General features: G+C 37.6%; 1 protein-coding gene across 1 annotated transcript in view; it reads right to left on the reverse strand.

Moving 5' to 3' along the window:
* mitfa (melanocyte inducing transcription factor a) overlaps nt 1–17,141 on the reverse strand; it is a 32,149-nt gene that overhangs the window by 6,363 nt on the left and 8,645 nt on the right. The window contains exon 2 of the mRNA XM_080892096.1: nt 13,135–13,384. Coding sequence (XP_080748222.1) covers nt 13,135–13,384 — 250 coding nt within the window. The remainder of the gene's footprint in view (nt 1–13,134; nt 13,385–17,141) is intronic.

Consider the following 17,141-nt stretch of genomic DNA (forward strand, 5'->3'; position numbering starts at 1 on the left):
TCCAGTATAAAACATTATTTGTTCTGAACACCCAAAACACAATTGACACCATTGTTTCACTACGATCTAGCCATACGAAAACTCAAACGTATGCTGTTTTCCCTAGCCCCATCCATTTAAAACATTTTTTAGAGGTTAATTACATTTGATCATCAGCAGGTAAAAGTTAAAGTCACATTGATATCATGTATATATCTAAGGTGAATGTCTTGGTTTAGCAGCAAAATATTTTTTCATTCCTGTTTTTCCTATCTGGCTACAGTTTTGTGCTGCCTAGGTCAATTATCTTTGTATTTAGGAGAATTAACTTGGAACTGAGCAAAAGTGAACAGGGATTTGTTGCTTTTCAAATCTTTTATTGAACACGCTTCATTTTTGTGAATTGGTTGTCACCAAGTTCAGTCAATGTCGCACTGCATTGAGCCCAGAGGGTGTGCTGAATGACTTGGAAAAAATGTTTTGGCCAGATATGCATGAAGCGTAACGCTGGTGGAAGTCGCGTTGTTTTCTTTCAACTGAAAAATTTACACAGATGGTCCTGATATGAATAAATCTTTTGAACAAAAAAACAACAAGTTGGCTTGTCTTATATAAAGAACCGAGAAGTAGTGACCCCTTATTGGCCCTTAACAAGCATAAAAGATGGAACATGGAGATAATAATACTGAAAGCTGGGAACCAGTGCTATTTTACCCAGCCTTACCAGAAATGGAACTATCAGGAACCATAGATAAGAAACAAAGATGGGGAAACAGCAGAAAGGCATTACCCAGGGTCGAGAATAGTTGCAATGCTTGTCCAACAGGTGGTATAGAGCCACATGTTACACACATATATCAATATTTATTATATGAGTATATTAGGTAAACCGTAGGTGCTGTGTTTATCCAAAAGATTGATGATTAACTTGTGTTACATGTAAAATAATATCTGGGAGCAACAAGGGAACAATGGTGTAAAAAAATAAAACATTGCATTTTTATGCTGGCTGTGCTTTTGTCCTTTAAGCATGAAATACATAAACTGGATGCTTCAAATAAATATGTCTTGCGGCCAAGCTGCAACCCCTGGAACTGGAAAATGAATTCAATGTGGAAGTGACACAAACTGCAGCTCCTCTAGTGGCCTGTGTGGCTGACTTCAAAAGCGAGTCAGCGCGCACAAACGTACATGTTAATTGGCTTTTTAATGCCAGGAACAAAAACAAAATTGCTCTTTATGACTATTTTCCTTTCACCTTAATAACGGGCACCATTTGACCTTCAATTTGACCTTCTTCTGTCAAGAGCGTCCCACAGCGCTACAATAATGTCGAAGTCCAGGGATCAAATCACCTTGTTGGTGCAAACGTATTATTTTAGTTATGTAAAACTGTGTTGTTGTTGGCATTTTTCACAGATTCAACTGGAAAAAATGGGAACAAATTATGTTTGCAGTTTTTTCTTGTGATACAATATTTGAAATTTTAAAACTGTCACGGCTAACAGAGTGAGCCGTGTGGAGAAATAAATGAGGACCCAAGAGCAGGCACTCGCTGAGATGCGAAGGAGGTTTATTGTAGAATAAAACACAAGGAGAGGATGGCAAAACAGAACTAAAGATAATCTATACTGGGTTAAACTAAACGGAAAACCTGAACACAAAGGAAGGTGGGCGAAGGCACATGAAGGTAGACAGCAGGGAGAACACGCACAGGTGGGGAACACAGCTGGAAGTAATTGACAAGACGAGATAGGGCAAGAAAAACTGAATATACTCACATCAGACAAGGACCTTCACAATAAAACAGGAAACAAGAAACAAGGACACAGACTTAACCCTGAACTAAACCTACACTAAACACGAGGGCACAAGACACAAAACCTGAGAACAAAACTAACTAGAATAAACTGAAACAAAGGATTATAATATTCAAAATGAGATAACTAAAGAATCAGAACATAAACCATAATTCAGATAAATACCAAAATACAAGAAACTGAAAATGCTGGAAAAATGACCCAAAACCGTGACAAAAAAACACCCAAACAAACAAAACACTACATTTTCGGAAATATTTGTGGGTGCTTTCTTTTTTGTTTGGTTGTTGTTTTGTACTACTTGAACGCTAAAGTGGCCGTCACATGAGATGACCGTGCCAGCAGTGGCCCATGGGTCATTTAAGTTATAGATGCTTCCACTAGGCAGTATCATTCGAAGGCAAAGCATAGATTTTCATTGCTATGCAGATGATACCTAGCTTTCATATCTATGAAGCCAGGTGACACACGCCCATTAGGAATGTCTTAAAGAAATAAAGATCTTGATGGTCTCCTATTTCCTGCTTCTAAATTCAGATAAAACTGAGGTTATTGTACTACTAGCCTACTAGCCTGATACAATATATTATTAACTCTCCTAAAACCTCCCTGAAAATCATTCAGGGTCGATTCAAAATGCTGACAGGAAATAGAATGAGAGAACACAATTCTCCCATATAGGTTTCTTTACATCAGCTCCTTAAACCAAGATTTGGAAATCTCAGCCCAAGGTCTCAAGCCGCATTTTATCGTAAAGACCCCATAGTAGCATATCACACCAACAGAGCACTTTGCTTTCAGACTGCTTGTTTACTTTTGGTTCCTAGAATGAATCTGCTTTTAAGATCAGGCTTAAAACATTCCTTTTTGATAAATCAAATGACCCTGAAACCTCCCTTAGTTACGCTGCAATAGGTCTAGGCTGCAATAGGTCTAGGCTGCTTCCCATGATGCAACATGTATACACCATCTGCATTTAATCATTAGTTATTATTATTAATCTCTGGCTCGTATTCACAGTGTGGCGTTTGTTCTTTTTCCTTATCCTCAACCCAAATTATTATTGAACATTTTTAATGTCAATGTTGCCAATGTTCACGAAAACAGACTAACCATTTTCACTGTACTGCTACTATTTACAGTTTTTGCAGTTTTAATGAGAAACTTCATCACCACATTTATTACGTTACATTTTATTTTTTAAGAAGGGCAAATAAAGCCCACGTTCACAGACACCTGTCTTTTCTGTTTGTAATAGTTAGGGTTGAGGACATTTCACTCATGATGACAAGCAACATTAGACTAGCTGTGCATGTTCTTGTACCACCGACATGGTGTCAAATTTTCAGGCCATACTTCACAGAGGGGTAACATTGATGTCACGCCAAATTATTTTCCATTTTGGGCTCTGCAGATTAACCATTAAATAAAGTTCCACAGTGCTACCAGTAATTAAATTACTCATTTGAAAGCAGATTCAATGTTTTTGCTAAAAAAAAAAACTGCAGCATCAATTATTTACACTATTTCACATTGCATTTTGTGATTGTCAATAATATTTTATGTCTGCTTTTACAAGCAGAAAACAACTGCAAAGCGAGAGGTACTCTGCACTGAAAGCTCTTTGTGTGCTTCTTTTTTCATGATGAAAAATAGTACACTATCTCTATAATCTCACATTTATTCAGAGATCCTCTCGATGACGCTTTTTTGACGAGGGAGCTCTTTAATGCCTATATGAGCTACTGCATCTCGTGTACCGCTGATAGAACACGGAGCGTCACGCCTTTGCCTGAATTAGTGGAAACTCAGTAAAAGCTTGAGAGGTGAGCACAAACAGAGGAGGAGCCCCCTGGCTCGACAGAGGTTTATACAATGAAACAGAGAAAGCATTCTTTGCAAACTCATAGTAGAACGTTTCTTTGTCTCTTCTTCACAGCTTGGCCTTTTCCTTCAGCAAAACCTTTGGGTCCAGAGGGAACTATTAACAAGGGATGTATTTCATCTATCCCTACAGCAAGACGAGCTCTCACTTTATTCACAGACTCTTTGTGAGACAGAGGTTTATTACCTTCTCAAGGAAAGCACATGGGTTCGTGCTTTAAACTAATGCCTTTAGGACCAATAACATTTCGAGATAGTCGTCACTCTTTGACCCCTGAAAAGAAATACATCCATTCATATCACTCCACCAGCCCCACTCCACTGTTTCCAACTTCCTTGGCAACCAGCCACACTCAAAGCATTCAGTCAAAAGGAAGATGCTAATTGTGTGAGCTAACATTTAAGAATATGGCTACAGTAGCGGTCCTGACTACTTAAGATCTTTCCTATCTTAGGCAATGCGAGTCAGTAGCAGAAGTACAGTAGACAGATTGAAAAGTCAAGCATTAAATAAATTATTTTAGAGTTCATATCTTGAGTTTGAGAGAACAATATTAGTGCAGTAAAATTTTCTCTGATTCAGCCATGTGCACACTGAATTTGATCATGGTAGCAGCAAATCGTTTTGTGATATCAGCTCTCAGTGATATTATTGCAAAGTGGCAGCATTTAGGAACTACAACAAGTCAGTGACAAAGTGGCAGACCACGTAAAGGCACCAAAGCTCTGTAGACTCAGTAACTGCAGAGTCCAGCCTTTCACGGATTTATATGTAAAACTACAGAGCCCCATAGTTTACAATAAACACACGCACACGAAAAGATTTGATTTCTCTGGTCCCTAGTCAAGCTAAGCCTGACTGAAAGTAGTATTAGACATATCCAGGACATACACATTTCAGTCCTATCAAAGCACTACACGACTAGTAATGGGGGTCAACAAAACTATATAAAACATATAAACAAAAACGGAGGACCACAAAAGTTAAAATGAGGTCCATAAACAACAAAAAGTCATCTGTAAATTCTTTTTTTCTTTTCTTTTCCAAGTAAACCCACAAAAACAGCACTAGTCATGCTTATATTTTGGATCATTTTGACAAATTTTTTTTTATTGTGTTAATTTAAAAGACAAAAATTAATAACGCCTTATAATGAATTTAAAAATACTATACTAGCAAAAAATACTAACATTTTCTTCTGTGTAATTTTCAGTAGTAGAATAATCGATCTTCAACATAATATCATTTTTGTAAATATAAAGTTTTTGTATTTATGGAAGGAATTCACATAAATACAAACACAAATATGAAAGTTTGTGTTTAAGGTGACAAATTTCCCAAAACATATTTTCCTGACAAATGTAAGACATAAGCTGTGAATATCTTTAGTACAGGTATTAGTACCTTGACTTTTTCTGATAATTCAGTAGAGAAAATGTCAGTGCCCATAAATGATGCACTGCAGGATTTTAGCGTGTTCAGTTAACAAACAATTAAATCTGATATATTAATGCATGGTACCGTCAAATTTGTTATTATTTTTTTTCATGTCCTCTAGCCTGATATTTACACCATGTTCCCTTTTCCTCCGTTTCCCTTTTCCTTCTCTCACAGTGCAGAATTAAATCAAGTTGTGGCCACAGTACTTCAGAGTGTAATTACTGCTCCACAAGGGGAGAACTACAAGCGCAAGGAACATCAGACTACCAGCACAGATCATCTAATCTCTGGACGTTCACAAAGAAAAATCTATTGTGACATACAGAACACATGATGTGACTTGTTTGTAGTTGATTCTTCACTTCACTCTGCAGTGCTGGACTCAATCTTAGGGTTCCTCCACCTGCCAAAACCTATTTGAACTACTCATAACACCGTGAGACATAAAGAAGCAGACAGAACATATCTGTTAAAAAGGTAACTTTCACCTCAACTTACATTTCCCATTTTTTGTTGGTGAATAACTGTTCTTAGCTTAAATTTCAAAGTTACCAAAATGACATGCTGCTAAGCAAAACAATGCTTATTTTGATTTAAATGTCAATGTGGCCATTCATATCAATGAAGAATATCTAAAAATGACATTTTTATTAGTCATAAAATAACTTTTACAACATCTGAACAGACCCTAGTAGAATTATTAAGATGGATTTTTCACATTTCTGCAGTGCATAGTATTGTGTGTATTAAATAACTTTTCTAATAATAATAATTTCGCTTATTATTATTAGATAATAAGCAGAATTATAAGTCACTGAGTGGGCATCAATTCTTATCTGAGAGAGACCGAGACAGACAGAGTCTGTGGCATCCTTGTCAAATGAAGCTGAACTCCCCACTCTATCTCTGAGGGAGAGGCCATTCGGACAAAGCTCATTTTCGCCGCTTGAATCTGCGTTCTCGTACTTTCAGGCACTACCCAAAGCTTGTGATCAGAGGCTCCAGTGCGAGCTGGACGCCACCACTCGATGAAGCCAACAGAACCATATAATCAGCGAAAAGCAGAGATGAAATTCTGAGACCGCCCAAGGTGAAGCCTTCCACCACTTGGTTACGCCTAGAAATTTTGTCCAAAGAATTATGAACAGACTCGGTGACAAAGGGGGCAGCCATGGCAGACTCCAACTCCCACTGGGAACAAGTCCAACTTATTGCCGGCTATGCAGATCCACCTCTTGCAATGGTTGTATAAGGATCGAATCGCTTGTAGCAACAGGCCAGACAAATACGTGACCCGGGACATTCATTGCCACAGAGGACAAAATTGGGTTTCTTTCAGTGCTTTTTAATATCAATAAGGACCAAAATCTGGAAGAAACTTCTTGAATAGAGGCTTTATTACATTCCTCACTTGCCATAGTTCACTCATGTTGACATGATTTATGATACCGGGACACCAAAATACCAACATATTTGGCAACATAAGTAGATCACAAGAATATGACAGAATACACTTTCCTGGAAAATGGGAAGTGCTTTTCCACTTTGCTTTAGCTGTTTATTCATTTGCACTGTGAAGACATTGAGGATTCCAATGAAAGCTTCATTCCTCCACATATTTATGTGTTTAATTTCTCATAAGACAGCAAGCTTCCATCTGACAATGAGCCATCTCATTCAATTGTCCTGTTACTTTTACTATGTATGATGGTAATAAATGAACATTTAATGTAATGTGTTGGGTCTGTCTAGCACAGGATAAATGAACATTTAATGTAATGCTTTTGTTAAACCCCTTGAATTAACGCTGACAATCAGCCCTTTAATCAGATTTTACCCTGGGTTAAATTCAAATGGTGCTTTAATCAGGAGAAATCAAGGAAAAACAAAACTATTAAAAAACACTGTATTTGTCTTTGAAGTTCACACAAAGATATAGCATTTAACAAGACAAAGCAGTCACATATTTTTACACAACCGTGACCACTGTTATTCCAGAAAACCCCGAACACAGAACACAATCTGCTTTCTACTGAAGAAATGGCCCCCATTAAAACTTTTAATGTTTTAGTATAGGTCGCTGATGTAGATACAGTTATGAATTCCTTTGCGTACATTGCAACAGAATACATAATAAACATAATAAATAAAATGTTACTGCGAAGCCTCTTTTTGAGAAAATTGTTTCTTTTTCAAGAAGGCAGCAAAAACTCTCATATCCAAAGTGGTCGTAAGAAGGATTTTGAGTTGAACAACCACACTATGTTGTTTTGACATGGCCTGAAGGAGTCAGTTTGCTCTCTTGCCCAATGCCCTCACTAGCACTTCTCTTTAGCAAAGGCAGCTACAGCAGAGACAGGCCAATTCATTAGGAGGAGCAGCTTGGGACAAAGACGTGTTCTTTTTTCTTTCCCTAAGGCTAACGGGTAACATTAGAAAGAATGTAACATCCTCTTCCAAGAATGAGACACACAGTCCAGTCAGTGTGGGATTAGAAACATGCACTTGCTTAAGTTACAAACAACAGTGCTTAATTTAGCAGCTACATAAACACGCTGTCTGGCTGTCATGTCTGATGTGGGAGCTTTGCACTAGACTAAGCTTTGAGTTTTAAAATTGAAATTTTAACCAAGCAGCGTACATTTCCATCTTGCCATAATGAGAAGGGTCACGCACTTACTCAGTGCCAGCATTTACAGATGAAATGCAGTATTAAAAATATACAAATGCTATATTTTGGGTTTGAAAATTCTTGTCATGGATTTTGAGACTTGTTGAGACATGTCCTACTCTTGGTAAACGTTATCTCGAAGGATCGAAATTGAGAACAGAGCTTTAGGTATACTCTGAAAAATGTAACAAACAAAAGACTCTCTCTTAGGTCGTTTACAGCTCAGTCTGAGCCAAACCCAAAAATCAAATAGTACAAAGATCTCGCATTATTCAGCTTATGTGCCTGAAGTTTGAGGAAAAGGTCAGTGTAAACCACAAAGGGCTGCACGCGGACTTGAATCTGATGGTTTTTTTATTTAGGGCTACGCAGTGCCATCAAATGACTTTGGAAAATCACTGTTGAATAAATTCAATTTTTATGCATGAAGATTTATGAATTTTTAAATTAGTTTACATGTTATTTTAAAAATCTAATATAAAACAGATCATATAAAATAATCTTTTGCAAATAAAATCATACTACCAGTAAACATCCTACTAGAAATAAGAATAATGAAAACATAAATACAAGCTCAGAGTTTAGCACTGAACATTATATTATATAAGCAAAAAAGGTAATAACTGCCACAGGAAAACATGAAAAATGTGACTCACCTGACAGTTTATTAGGAACAACTAGTATAGCATTGGACTGCCTTTTCTGTACAGAATTAATTCTTCGTGGTAGAATAAACAAGGTTCCATCACTCCCTAAAGGTGCTCTGTTGGACTGATATCTGTGGATGGCATTTAAGTAAAGTGAACTTATGGTTATGTTCAAGAAACAAGTTTGAGATAGTTGGAGATTTGTGGCATGGTGTGTACGTGCAAAGGGATGGCCGGCAACAATACTCCTGTAGGATGGGAATGATGTGCATTCAGAGATGCTGCAGAGATGCTATTCTGCGTGCCTTGATTATGGTTATTGTTGCTTTCCAATTGGATTGAAGCAGTCTGCAATTATAGCATCAATAAGGGATTTTCACCATTGTCTAAACCCTAGACATCGTTGTGTGGGAAAATCCCAGTAAACTAACCCGTGGGTTCAACAACCATTCCACATGCACTGAGTTTGTCCCACATGATTGGTTTAGATATTTGCATTAACAAACAGTTAAGCCAGGGAAACCAAACAAAGTCAGGTAGTACTGGTCACAGTACCAGGTAGCAAGGAATTGCCAAAAAACTGTAGTTCCTCTAATAGCCTAAACTTAAGAAAAAATTGTGCAGGGGTTACATATTCATACAACTCGCCCATTTAACTTGGCATGTGGCAACTTTGAGTGGCGATTACCATCTGACTCAGAAAGTAATCTCCAGCAGTTTCAGGTTAAGACCACTTCCTATTTGTACCAGTGTTCCACAGGAATCTATTCTTGGACCTCTTTTATTCACTTTCTATATAACCAATATTATCTTTACCCAACCCAATATCACAGTGTAACATGCCAGTCAACCCTAGCTTGTGCCACTATTGTTTATATACATGCTTCCACATCCACCTTGAAGGCTTGTGTATTACGATTTATCACAGGAGATTTTTTTCTTACTCATCATTGTATCATACATAAAGAAGCGGTATGATGCTCCCTGGGAAACTGAAGAGAGCAGCATTTTATGATATTTGTTTACACGGCTCTGCTGAAAAGATTTCCTGCTTCCCTCAGCTTCTTTATGGAATTTAAGCACGCTACTTAGGATGTCACATTACGACCATAGATACTTTGATGCTCATAAATGGACTGAACTACAAAAAATTATGAAGCTGCATTTTCTGATTTCACTGGAACATTTCCACAGATAATATTTTGTGTGATCATGTATAATGTGTCCTTTTATTATGCAGCTGTCTCAGTTTTTGTATAGCCTTTGTGTACACTGGTCTCACCTGAAATATAGAGCTCAATCTCAAAGAGACTACCTGTTAATAATAACCTTCTTAATATGGTCAGTTCAAAATAACTGATCTCTTTTTATGTTCATAGTTTTTATGTTCATTTTTGAATAAAATGACAGAAAACACAAGTCTTAAGCATAATGAGCTAGATAAATAAATAAATAAAATTATTATTAATCATTAATCCTTCAAACGATACCATGCAGAATCCTACCACTAACCCAGAAAATAATGGCTTTTGAGCAACTTTGATAGGAGAGAAGCCCGGTGGGACGTCATGTGCGACAGAGCTGTAGAAACAGGTGTAATGCCTTTAAACAAGTTAACTGACACCCTCGGTCCTCTTGCTTCTCATCTTTCTCACACTGTAAGGAATCTCGGAGTGTTTTTAGATAGCTCCTTTAAATTAGAGAAGCAAGTGTCCACAGTTGTGAAAACAAGTTTTTATCAGTTATGTGAAATTGCCAAAGCTAAGCCTTATCTTCCTCCAAGAGACCTAGAAACACTTATTCATGCCTTCATCACCTCTAGACTGGACTACTGCAATTCTCTCTATTTGGGTCTCCAACACTCATCTCTCCATCGCTTGCAGTTAGTCCAAAATGCCGCTGCACGTCTTTTAACAGGTGTTAGATTGTATGAACACATCTCTCCAGTTTTAGCAAATTTACATTGGCTCCCTGTAAAATATTGTATTGATTTTAAGATTCTTTTACTTACTTTTAAAGTTTTAAATAATATGGTGCCTAGTTATTTAAACGAACTCAACATTTATGACCCCGAAAGAGCACTGAGATCATCTAGCCAGATGCTCTTAGCACAACCAAGGTCTCGATTGAAGCATAGAGGAGATCGGGCCTTCGCAGTAACAGCACCCAGACTCTGGAATAATCTGTCAGAGGAGATTCGTACTTCAGTCTATTCAGTCTTTTAAATTGCGTCTTAAAACTCACTTTTTTACTGGCTGTTAATTCGAGTTCAGTATGAGTACCATCAGGCCTGTTTTATGCTTCTATTGTTAATTCACTGTCTTCTTATTTATCTTTATTTGTTTCTCTATTGTTTTCTCTTGTTTTTAACAGATTGTGAAGCACTTTGTTCAACTCTGTTGTTTTTAAATGTGCTATACAAATAAATTTTGAATTGAATTGAATTTGAAATTCCGCCTTCACACATAATAAGGGAATTTTATTCAAGCACAGCTGAAGCAGACAAGACAAAGTTCTGAAACTTAGAAGGTGGACTGGCAGGCAAACTTTAAATAGCTGCTGATGGAGCTTTTTCATGTCCGTATGTTGTTCCATGCAAAGTAAAACAGACGTTTTGTAACAGCTCTGATATGATCTTAGAAGCCACCGTGTACACACAGCACAACCCCAAGAGGAACAGTTCCAGCTCATAGGCACAAATTAAGGAAGCTTTCCTATCAGTGGTGCACCATGGAATCAAAAAGCAGTTATTATTACACACTAAGATGTTAAACTGCAAAAAAATCACCTTTAAAATGTTTCTCTAACAAGTTTTCAAACTGAGTGAGATTTGGTTTTTAGATGACCTAAATATAATTTTATAAGCAGTGCTGTCAGTCTTAAGTAGTCTGAATTTTAGCTGGTTCTTAAAGCTTGAGAGCAGCGTAAATATCCCAAACATGATATAGATCAAGTGTTTCTTATCTTACGTTTTACCAACAAGTCGAAATGATCTAAACTATTAAAGAAACATTTCACTAAACAATCCATCCTGATATGCCATTGCAGGAAGTCTGGTTACTCAAGTAAGACGTTAGAGTTTTGTGTTGCTACAGGTACTTCCCAAGGATAACATAATAAATGGGCTTTATTTAATTCATCCCACAATTTAGCAAACACTTGGTTGAAGCAGTAGCTCAAAAAATGACAACATTTCTGTAGGGTTACGAGTAGAAACAACATTATCAATTCCAATAGGGGTCCACAACATGCATCAAAAAAATGAAATGGAAAAGGTTAAGGATGTGGGACTACATTATTCTATTTGTTAAAAAAACGTGTAAACATTATCTCAACTCAAGTTATTTTTTATTAATATTATAGTTGGTCTTTTTTCCTATAGGGTCTTTTCTCCAGCCATTAGGTCTGACAAAAAAGAGGCATTTGCATAAATTAAAGTTTTGGTTTTGTTTTAACAACAACATGTCTTCGCTTCATGTTTCGGTGTTTTATGACCCAAATTTCTCTGCAGCTCAAAGCTGTCTCCTTGGTTATGAAACTGTCAAGCATCAAACCCCATATCGTCATCAATTACCAGCCATCTGCACCAAAATTTTGGCCATAACTCAGTCAAATCCAAAAACAAAGTCATATGCAGTTCTGTGAAACCCAATTCTTAACACTGCTGAGTGAGTGCCTTTGTCTCAATCCCTGAACTATTTTACACTCCATTCTCACAGGGGTCAGAGAAAGCTTGACTAATTAAGGGCCCCCCCATCCCCTTTTGGACTTCAACTGAGCTTTATGTTTTCACTTTCATGCTCCAGCAGCTCTGCCTGGTACTTCTAAGCTAATTTTGCACTGAATACATGTCTTAAGGGGGGTCTCTCTGATAATCCAGACAGACAAGGTTCAAACTGTCAGGAAGTGTTTGCCCACATGGCATTTCTGTCTGGGTTGTGTGAAAGTTATGAAGTATAAGAAAAAGATCCTCCAAAAGAATTCCATAAATAATCTGCTTTATTACAGTAATGTTGTGTTTTTCCATGTACCAAGTAACATTATGGCAGGCTTAAACACAATGATATATCAAAGGTGCAACACATCAGCAAAAAGACTGTGAGCAGCAGGAATGAACCCAGTGAAACAGAGCGATGGTAAAGTCATTTTACTTTAACTCAAATACACATCAAATCTATAGAGCCAATCCATCAGCTACACACCAACTATAGTCAAAATTTTCTTTAACAGCTCCTTACTCACTTAAAATGCAGAATGTAAATACTCATACTTTCTCTTCATCTCAAACCTGGAAAAATAACTATATTTGAAGACCTCTTATTTCAGGAAACTAATATTTATAACTAGCGCAGACTGAAAAATGTGTACACTCACACTTTCAGGGTCTATCCGGTCATTCCAGGACTCAGATGAATGAAAATATGTCAGTGTAGTGGAGCAAATAGGATTAAATGCGTTTAATGCCAAATGTCTGGAAACAGGAATTCTGTCAAGAGATAATCCCCTGTATGGAATTAACACAGTCCCCTCTTAAAAAACTGTATTTGTTCATAGTCCATAATAGAGTTGAAATTGTGATTTAAAGAAGAACAAAATCCTTAAGCAGTTTTTGGAAACAAGGATCAACTGGAGAATACCCATTACTGATCATCAGTGACTCAAGCAGGTTTTCCAGAGTCTTGGAAGCCTTACCTTCAGGTCCTTTATGGATGACTGGCTCACAGCAGAAGGGCCAGGTGGAGGCGTCAGGTTGTGGACAGACCTGTGTTGGGCGCCGTGGTGAAAAGGGTGACCGGACTTCTTCTTCCTCGCTTCCCCACACTCTCGAACCTGGTAAGGGGAAAACACTGGCATCTCTTGGAGTTGGACCTGTGACATCACGGCCGGTAGAGGGGGGGAATCCTGGCAGCGCTTGTAGAGGCCATGCTGGTCCAGAGGAGCACTGAAAACACCGGCCCACCCAAGGGCAAAAAACGGAGGGAGGAGTTAAATAAGCCAGGCTAAACAAAACGCTGGTGTGTATGTACTTGGCCAATGGCATTTTTTCCTGAGCCATCCTGAGTCACTGAGCTATATGAGGTATTGTAGTAGAGCACAATGTAATGATTGAGCAAGAGGGAAGCCAGAGATTCTTTTACTGAGAATATGTTATTGTTCTACGAATGAGGGTGAATGATGCATTTATGCTTCATGGACTGTTATACACTATAAGAGGGTGGGTAATTATCTATACAACCCTGAACACGGATGTAATCTAACTGATTAAGTATCCTAAAATAATACAGAAAGCATTACTGTAACGTCCATTTTCTTTTGTAACTCTGCTTTTGGTTTGTAAAAATATCAGGATTTGAGAAATAGCACCTAATGAACATCATGGTGTAACTTTGGTGTAGTGCTACACTGGGCTTTGCAGCTATTCAAATAAACAGTGCTATCTTTAGCACTATAAAAAAAAGTGCCAATGCTAAAAACATTTAGACCAAACTATTAAATTACCAGGCAATAAATGTTCCACAAAGCTAAGGGATTTGTGCTATAATTCCTGGTTATGAGTTCACTGCATTATCTAACCTCTACCATGTTACTCATAGTAACTGACCAATGGACCAAAGGTCATTCAATGGAAAATCAGTAATTGGTTCCAACTTGACCCCTGAAAATGGAAAACGTTTTTTCATACAGTAACCCTAACATTTTTAATGAATTATATAAATCAATATGTAAGTCAAAACAAAGTTTGTCAGGGGTCTGTGGCCCAGCATTTATGTGTTTGGACTCTATTATATAAAGGGTTTCCTTTATGCATACATTTCGATGCCAGGAAAAGTACATTTCTAAGCTGAGCTGCTAAGCTGATCAACTGTAGTTTTTCATTCTGATCTTTACCTCAATGTCAATAACAATGGCCAGATAAGATTGGTAATATCACTGGGTCTGCTTGGGTTTCTATCTAAACTCTGCCAAGTCTGACAATGATTTCAAGGAAATCTAATGCTGACTATGAACTGTCAGACTCCAAATAACCAATCAGCTTTGAGGTGTGAGGCAGTGCCTTAGGCCTTTGGAAAACCTTTAATAAGCATCGCAGATTTACTCATGTGCAAAATCTCAGACTGTCCACTGAGAGTTCATCCATTCGAATCCATGTACATATTTCAGCAGACAGCAGCTGCACATCCCAAACTGAACTGGGTCTGGCATTGCACACGCTGTCAGGATGAGGCATTCCCTCAGAAAATGATCCTTTTGATAAAACCACTTCAAATCCTCTCAGCCTGCGCAGCTGTGTGATAATCGCACTAATTAGCCTGGCATGTCAAATCTAGCCTCTGGTCGACAGCTATTGCTTTTACATCACCAGTGAAAGAGCTTCAGAAGAAACTCTTGTTTTTTCTTTTTTATGCAACCTATTTCACAGAAATTTATATCTTGTTTCATTAAAAGTGATTCTTTGGGGTCTTGCTTATGAAAAATAAGTTCCAGTTCATTAAGTCGTTTTATAATGTTCAGTGTTTGTGTGTCGGATATTGATTTTCCACAGAAAAATACCTTCCATTTGGCCTTTTAGAAGACAGCAGTTTTCATGCACTTGCTATGGTTTAAATCATACTTGTGTTATAACCATATTTTAAAAAGCTGAGTCATGCTTAATTTAGTCTGCAGTTCATTTGTTAAGGTTCAGTGAGACTGGCTGTATTCTCATTGTTGCCTTGCTGAAAATATCAATAAAAAAATCTATTAAAAATCAAAATAATTTGGATTATTTTTCTAATTTCACAAGAAGCTGAGTTACTGCGAAACAATCCAACTTTGTCCTTAAAACACTGTTCACTACAGACAAAAAAATGATTTACCCTGTCAGGGTTTAGGACATATGTACTTATGAGTCAAAAAAAGCAAACACGCAAAGTGAAATATTTTTATACGCACAGATTTTATATCCATATTATGCTCATGAGCTATTGTTTTAAAGTGTAAAATAGTGAGGTATACATTTAATTTCTTTATATTTTGTTTGGAAAATGGGAAAGTCTTCTTGAAGGATATACAAAGCTCTTCTTTGGATGTTGGCTGCCTTTTGTTCTGGTCTCTATCAAGATGAGCCTACACTACATAATGTTGGGGTGCAGGCTCTGGGGAGGCAGTTTGATGACTTCATTGCATGTTTTTTATTCACCTATGCTTTGACTTTTTTGGCAGCATGTTTGTGATCATTGTTATCTCTGAAGAACAAAGCCAGTCCCAATCAGACTGTTTCCAGATGATGTTATATGGTGGATCAAAATGTGAGTTTCTGAGCTCATAATTCCATCAATTTTGAAAAATCTCCATCTGTGAAACAGAGCCTCCACCATGTTTCACAGATGGCTTTAGACACCCACTGTTGTACGTCTTTCCTGGCCTCCTCCGTTGGATTCACCGCTCTATAAGACCTCTTGCCAATGACTTTAAATATGTAAATATGGCTACCTTTGTGAGCAGCCCTTCTCAAGAGACCATTTCTGATGAAACTCCTGCTTCAGAAAATGGATGGATCAACTGAACGGCCTGATATATTTGTGTCAGGAATTTGCTGGATTTTTTTTCCATTTTCTGAAGGACCTGATTCTCAGATACTCTTCATCTGCTGTAGATATTTCAAGGCCTCGCCTAGTTTCCTCAAATGTTTTAAGGACACACGTTGTAAGATGCCAAGTTTTCAGCTTCTTTGGGAATCATCTTGCTGGTGCAAGTACAATTTTATATCTGTCTGTTAAACTGTGTTATCTTTGGCTTTTTCCATAGATACAACAAAAGAAATGAGAAAAAAATCACATGCTTTTGCAATAGACAGTAACAGTAAGTAAGTAAAAGTGGCTAAAAAATGTCAGGTCTCAGTTCTCGGGGAAAAAGTCAGGTATCAGACAAAAAAATGTCAGGTCTCAGGAAAAAAATGTCAGGTCTCAGGAAAAAAATGTCAGGTCTCAGGAAAAAAATGTCAGGTCTCAGTTCTCGGGGAAAAAGTCAGGTCTCAGTTCTCGGGGAAAAAGTCAGGTCTCAGACAAAAAAAAAAGTCAGGTCTCAGACAAAAAAAAAAGTCAGGTCTCAGACAAAAAAAAAAGTCAGGTCTCAGACAAAAAAAAAAGTCAGGTCTCAGACAAAAAAAAAAGTCAGGTCTCAGACAAAAAAAAAAAGTCAGGTCTCAGACAAAAAAAATGTCAGGTCTCAGACAAAAAAAATGTCAGGTCTCAGACAAAAAAAATGTCAGGTCTCAGACAAAAAAATGTCAGGTCTCAGTTCTCAGGAAAAAAGTCGTCAGGTCTCCGAAAAAAAATGTCAGGTCTCAGTTCTCAGGAAAAAAGTCGTCAGGTATCAGACAAAAAAAATGTCAGGTCTCAGTTCTCAGACAAAAAAATGTCAGGTCTCAGTTCTCGGGAAAAAAAGTCAGGTATCAGACAAAAAAAATGTCAGGTCTCAGTTCTCAGGAAAAAAGTTGTCAGGTCTCAGAACACGAGCTATCAGCCAGAGAGAAAATCTTCCTGCAGGTGGCGCTGTTGTCATGTGCCAGACGAATTGATTTCCAAATACGTCATCAACGTGTGTGACAGTGGAAGAACATAAGGTCATTGACCTCACCGGAATTCTACCACAGTTCATGCTCCGAACGACACAACGGCTGTGTCCCAATTAAGAGACCGCATGCTTGGAGTACGCAT

The sequence above is a fragment of the Rhamphochromis sp. 'chilingali' genome, assembly GCF_963969265.1.
Source record: "Rhamphochromis sp. 'chilingali' genome assembly, chromosome: 9".
Classification (NCBI taxonomy): Eukaryota; Metazoa; Chordata; class Actinopteri; order Cichliformes; family Cichlidae; genus Rhamphochromis; species Rhamphochromis sp. 'chilingali'.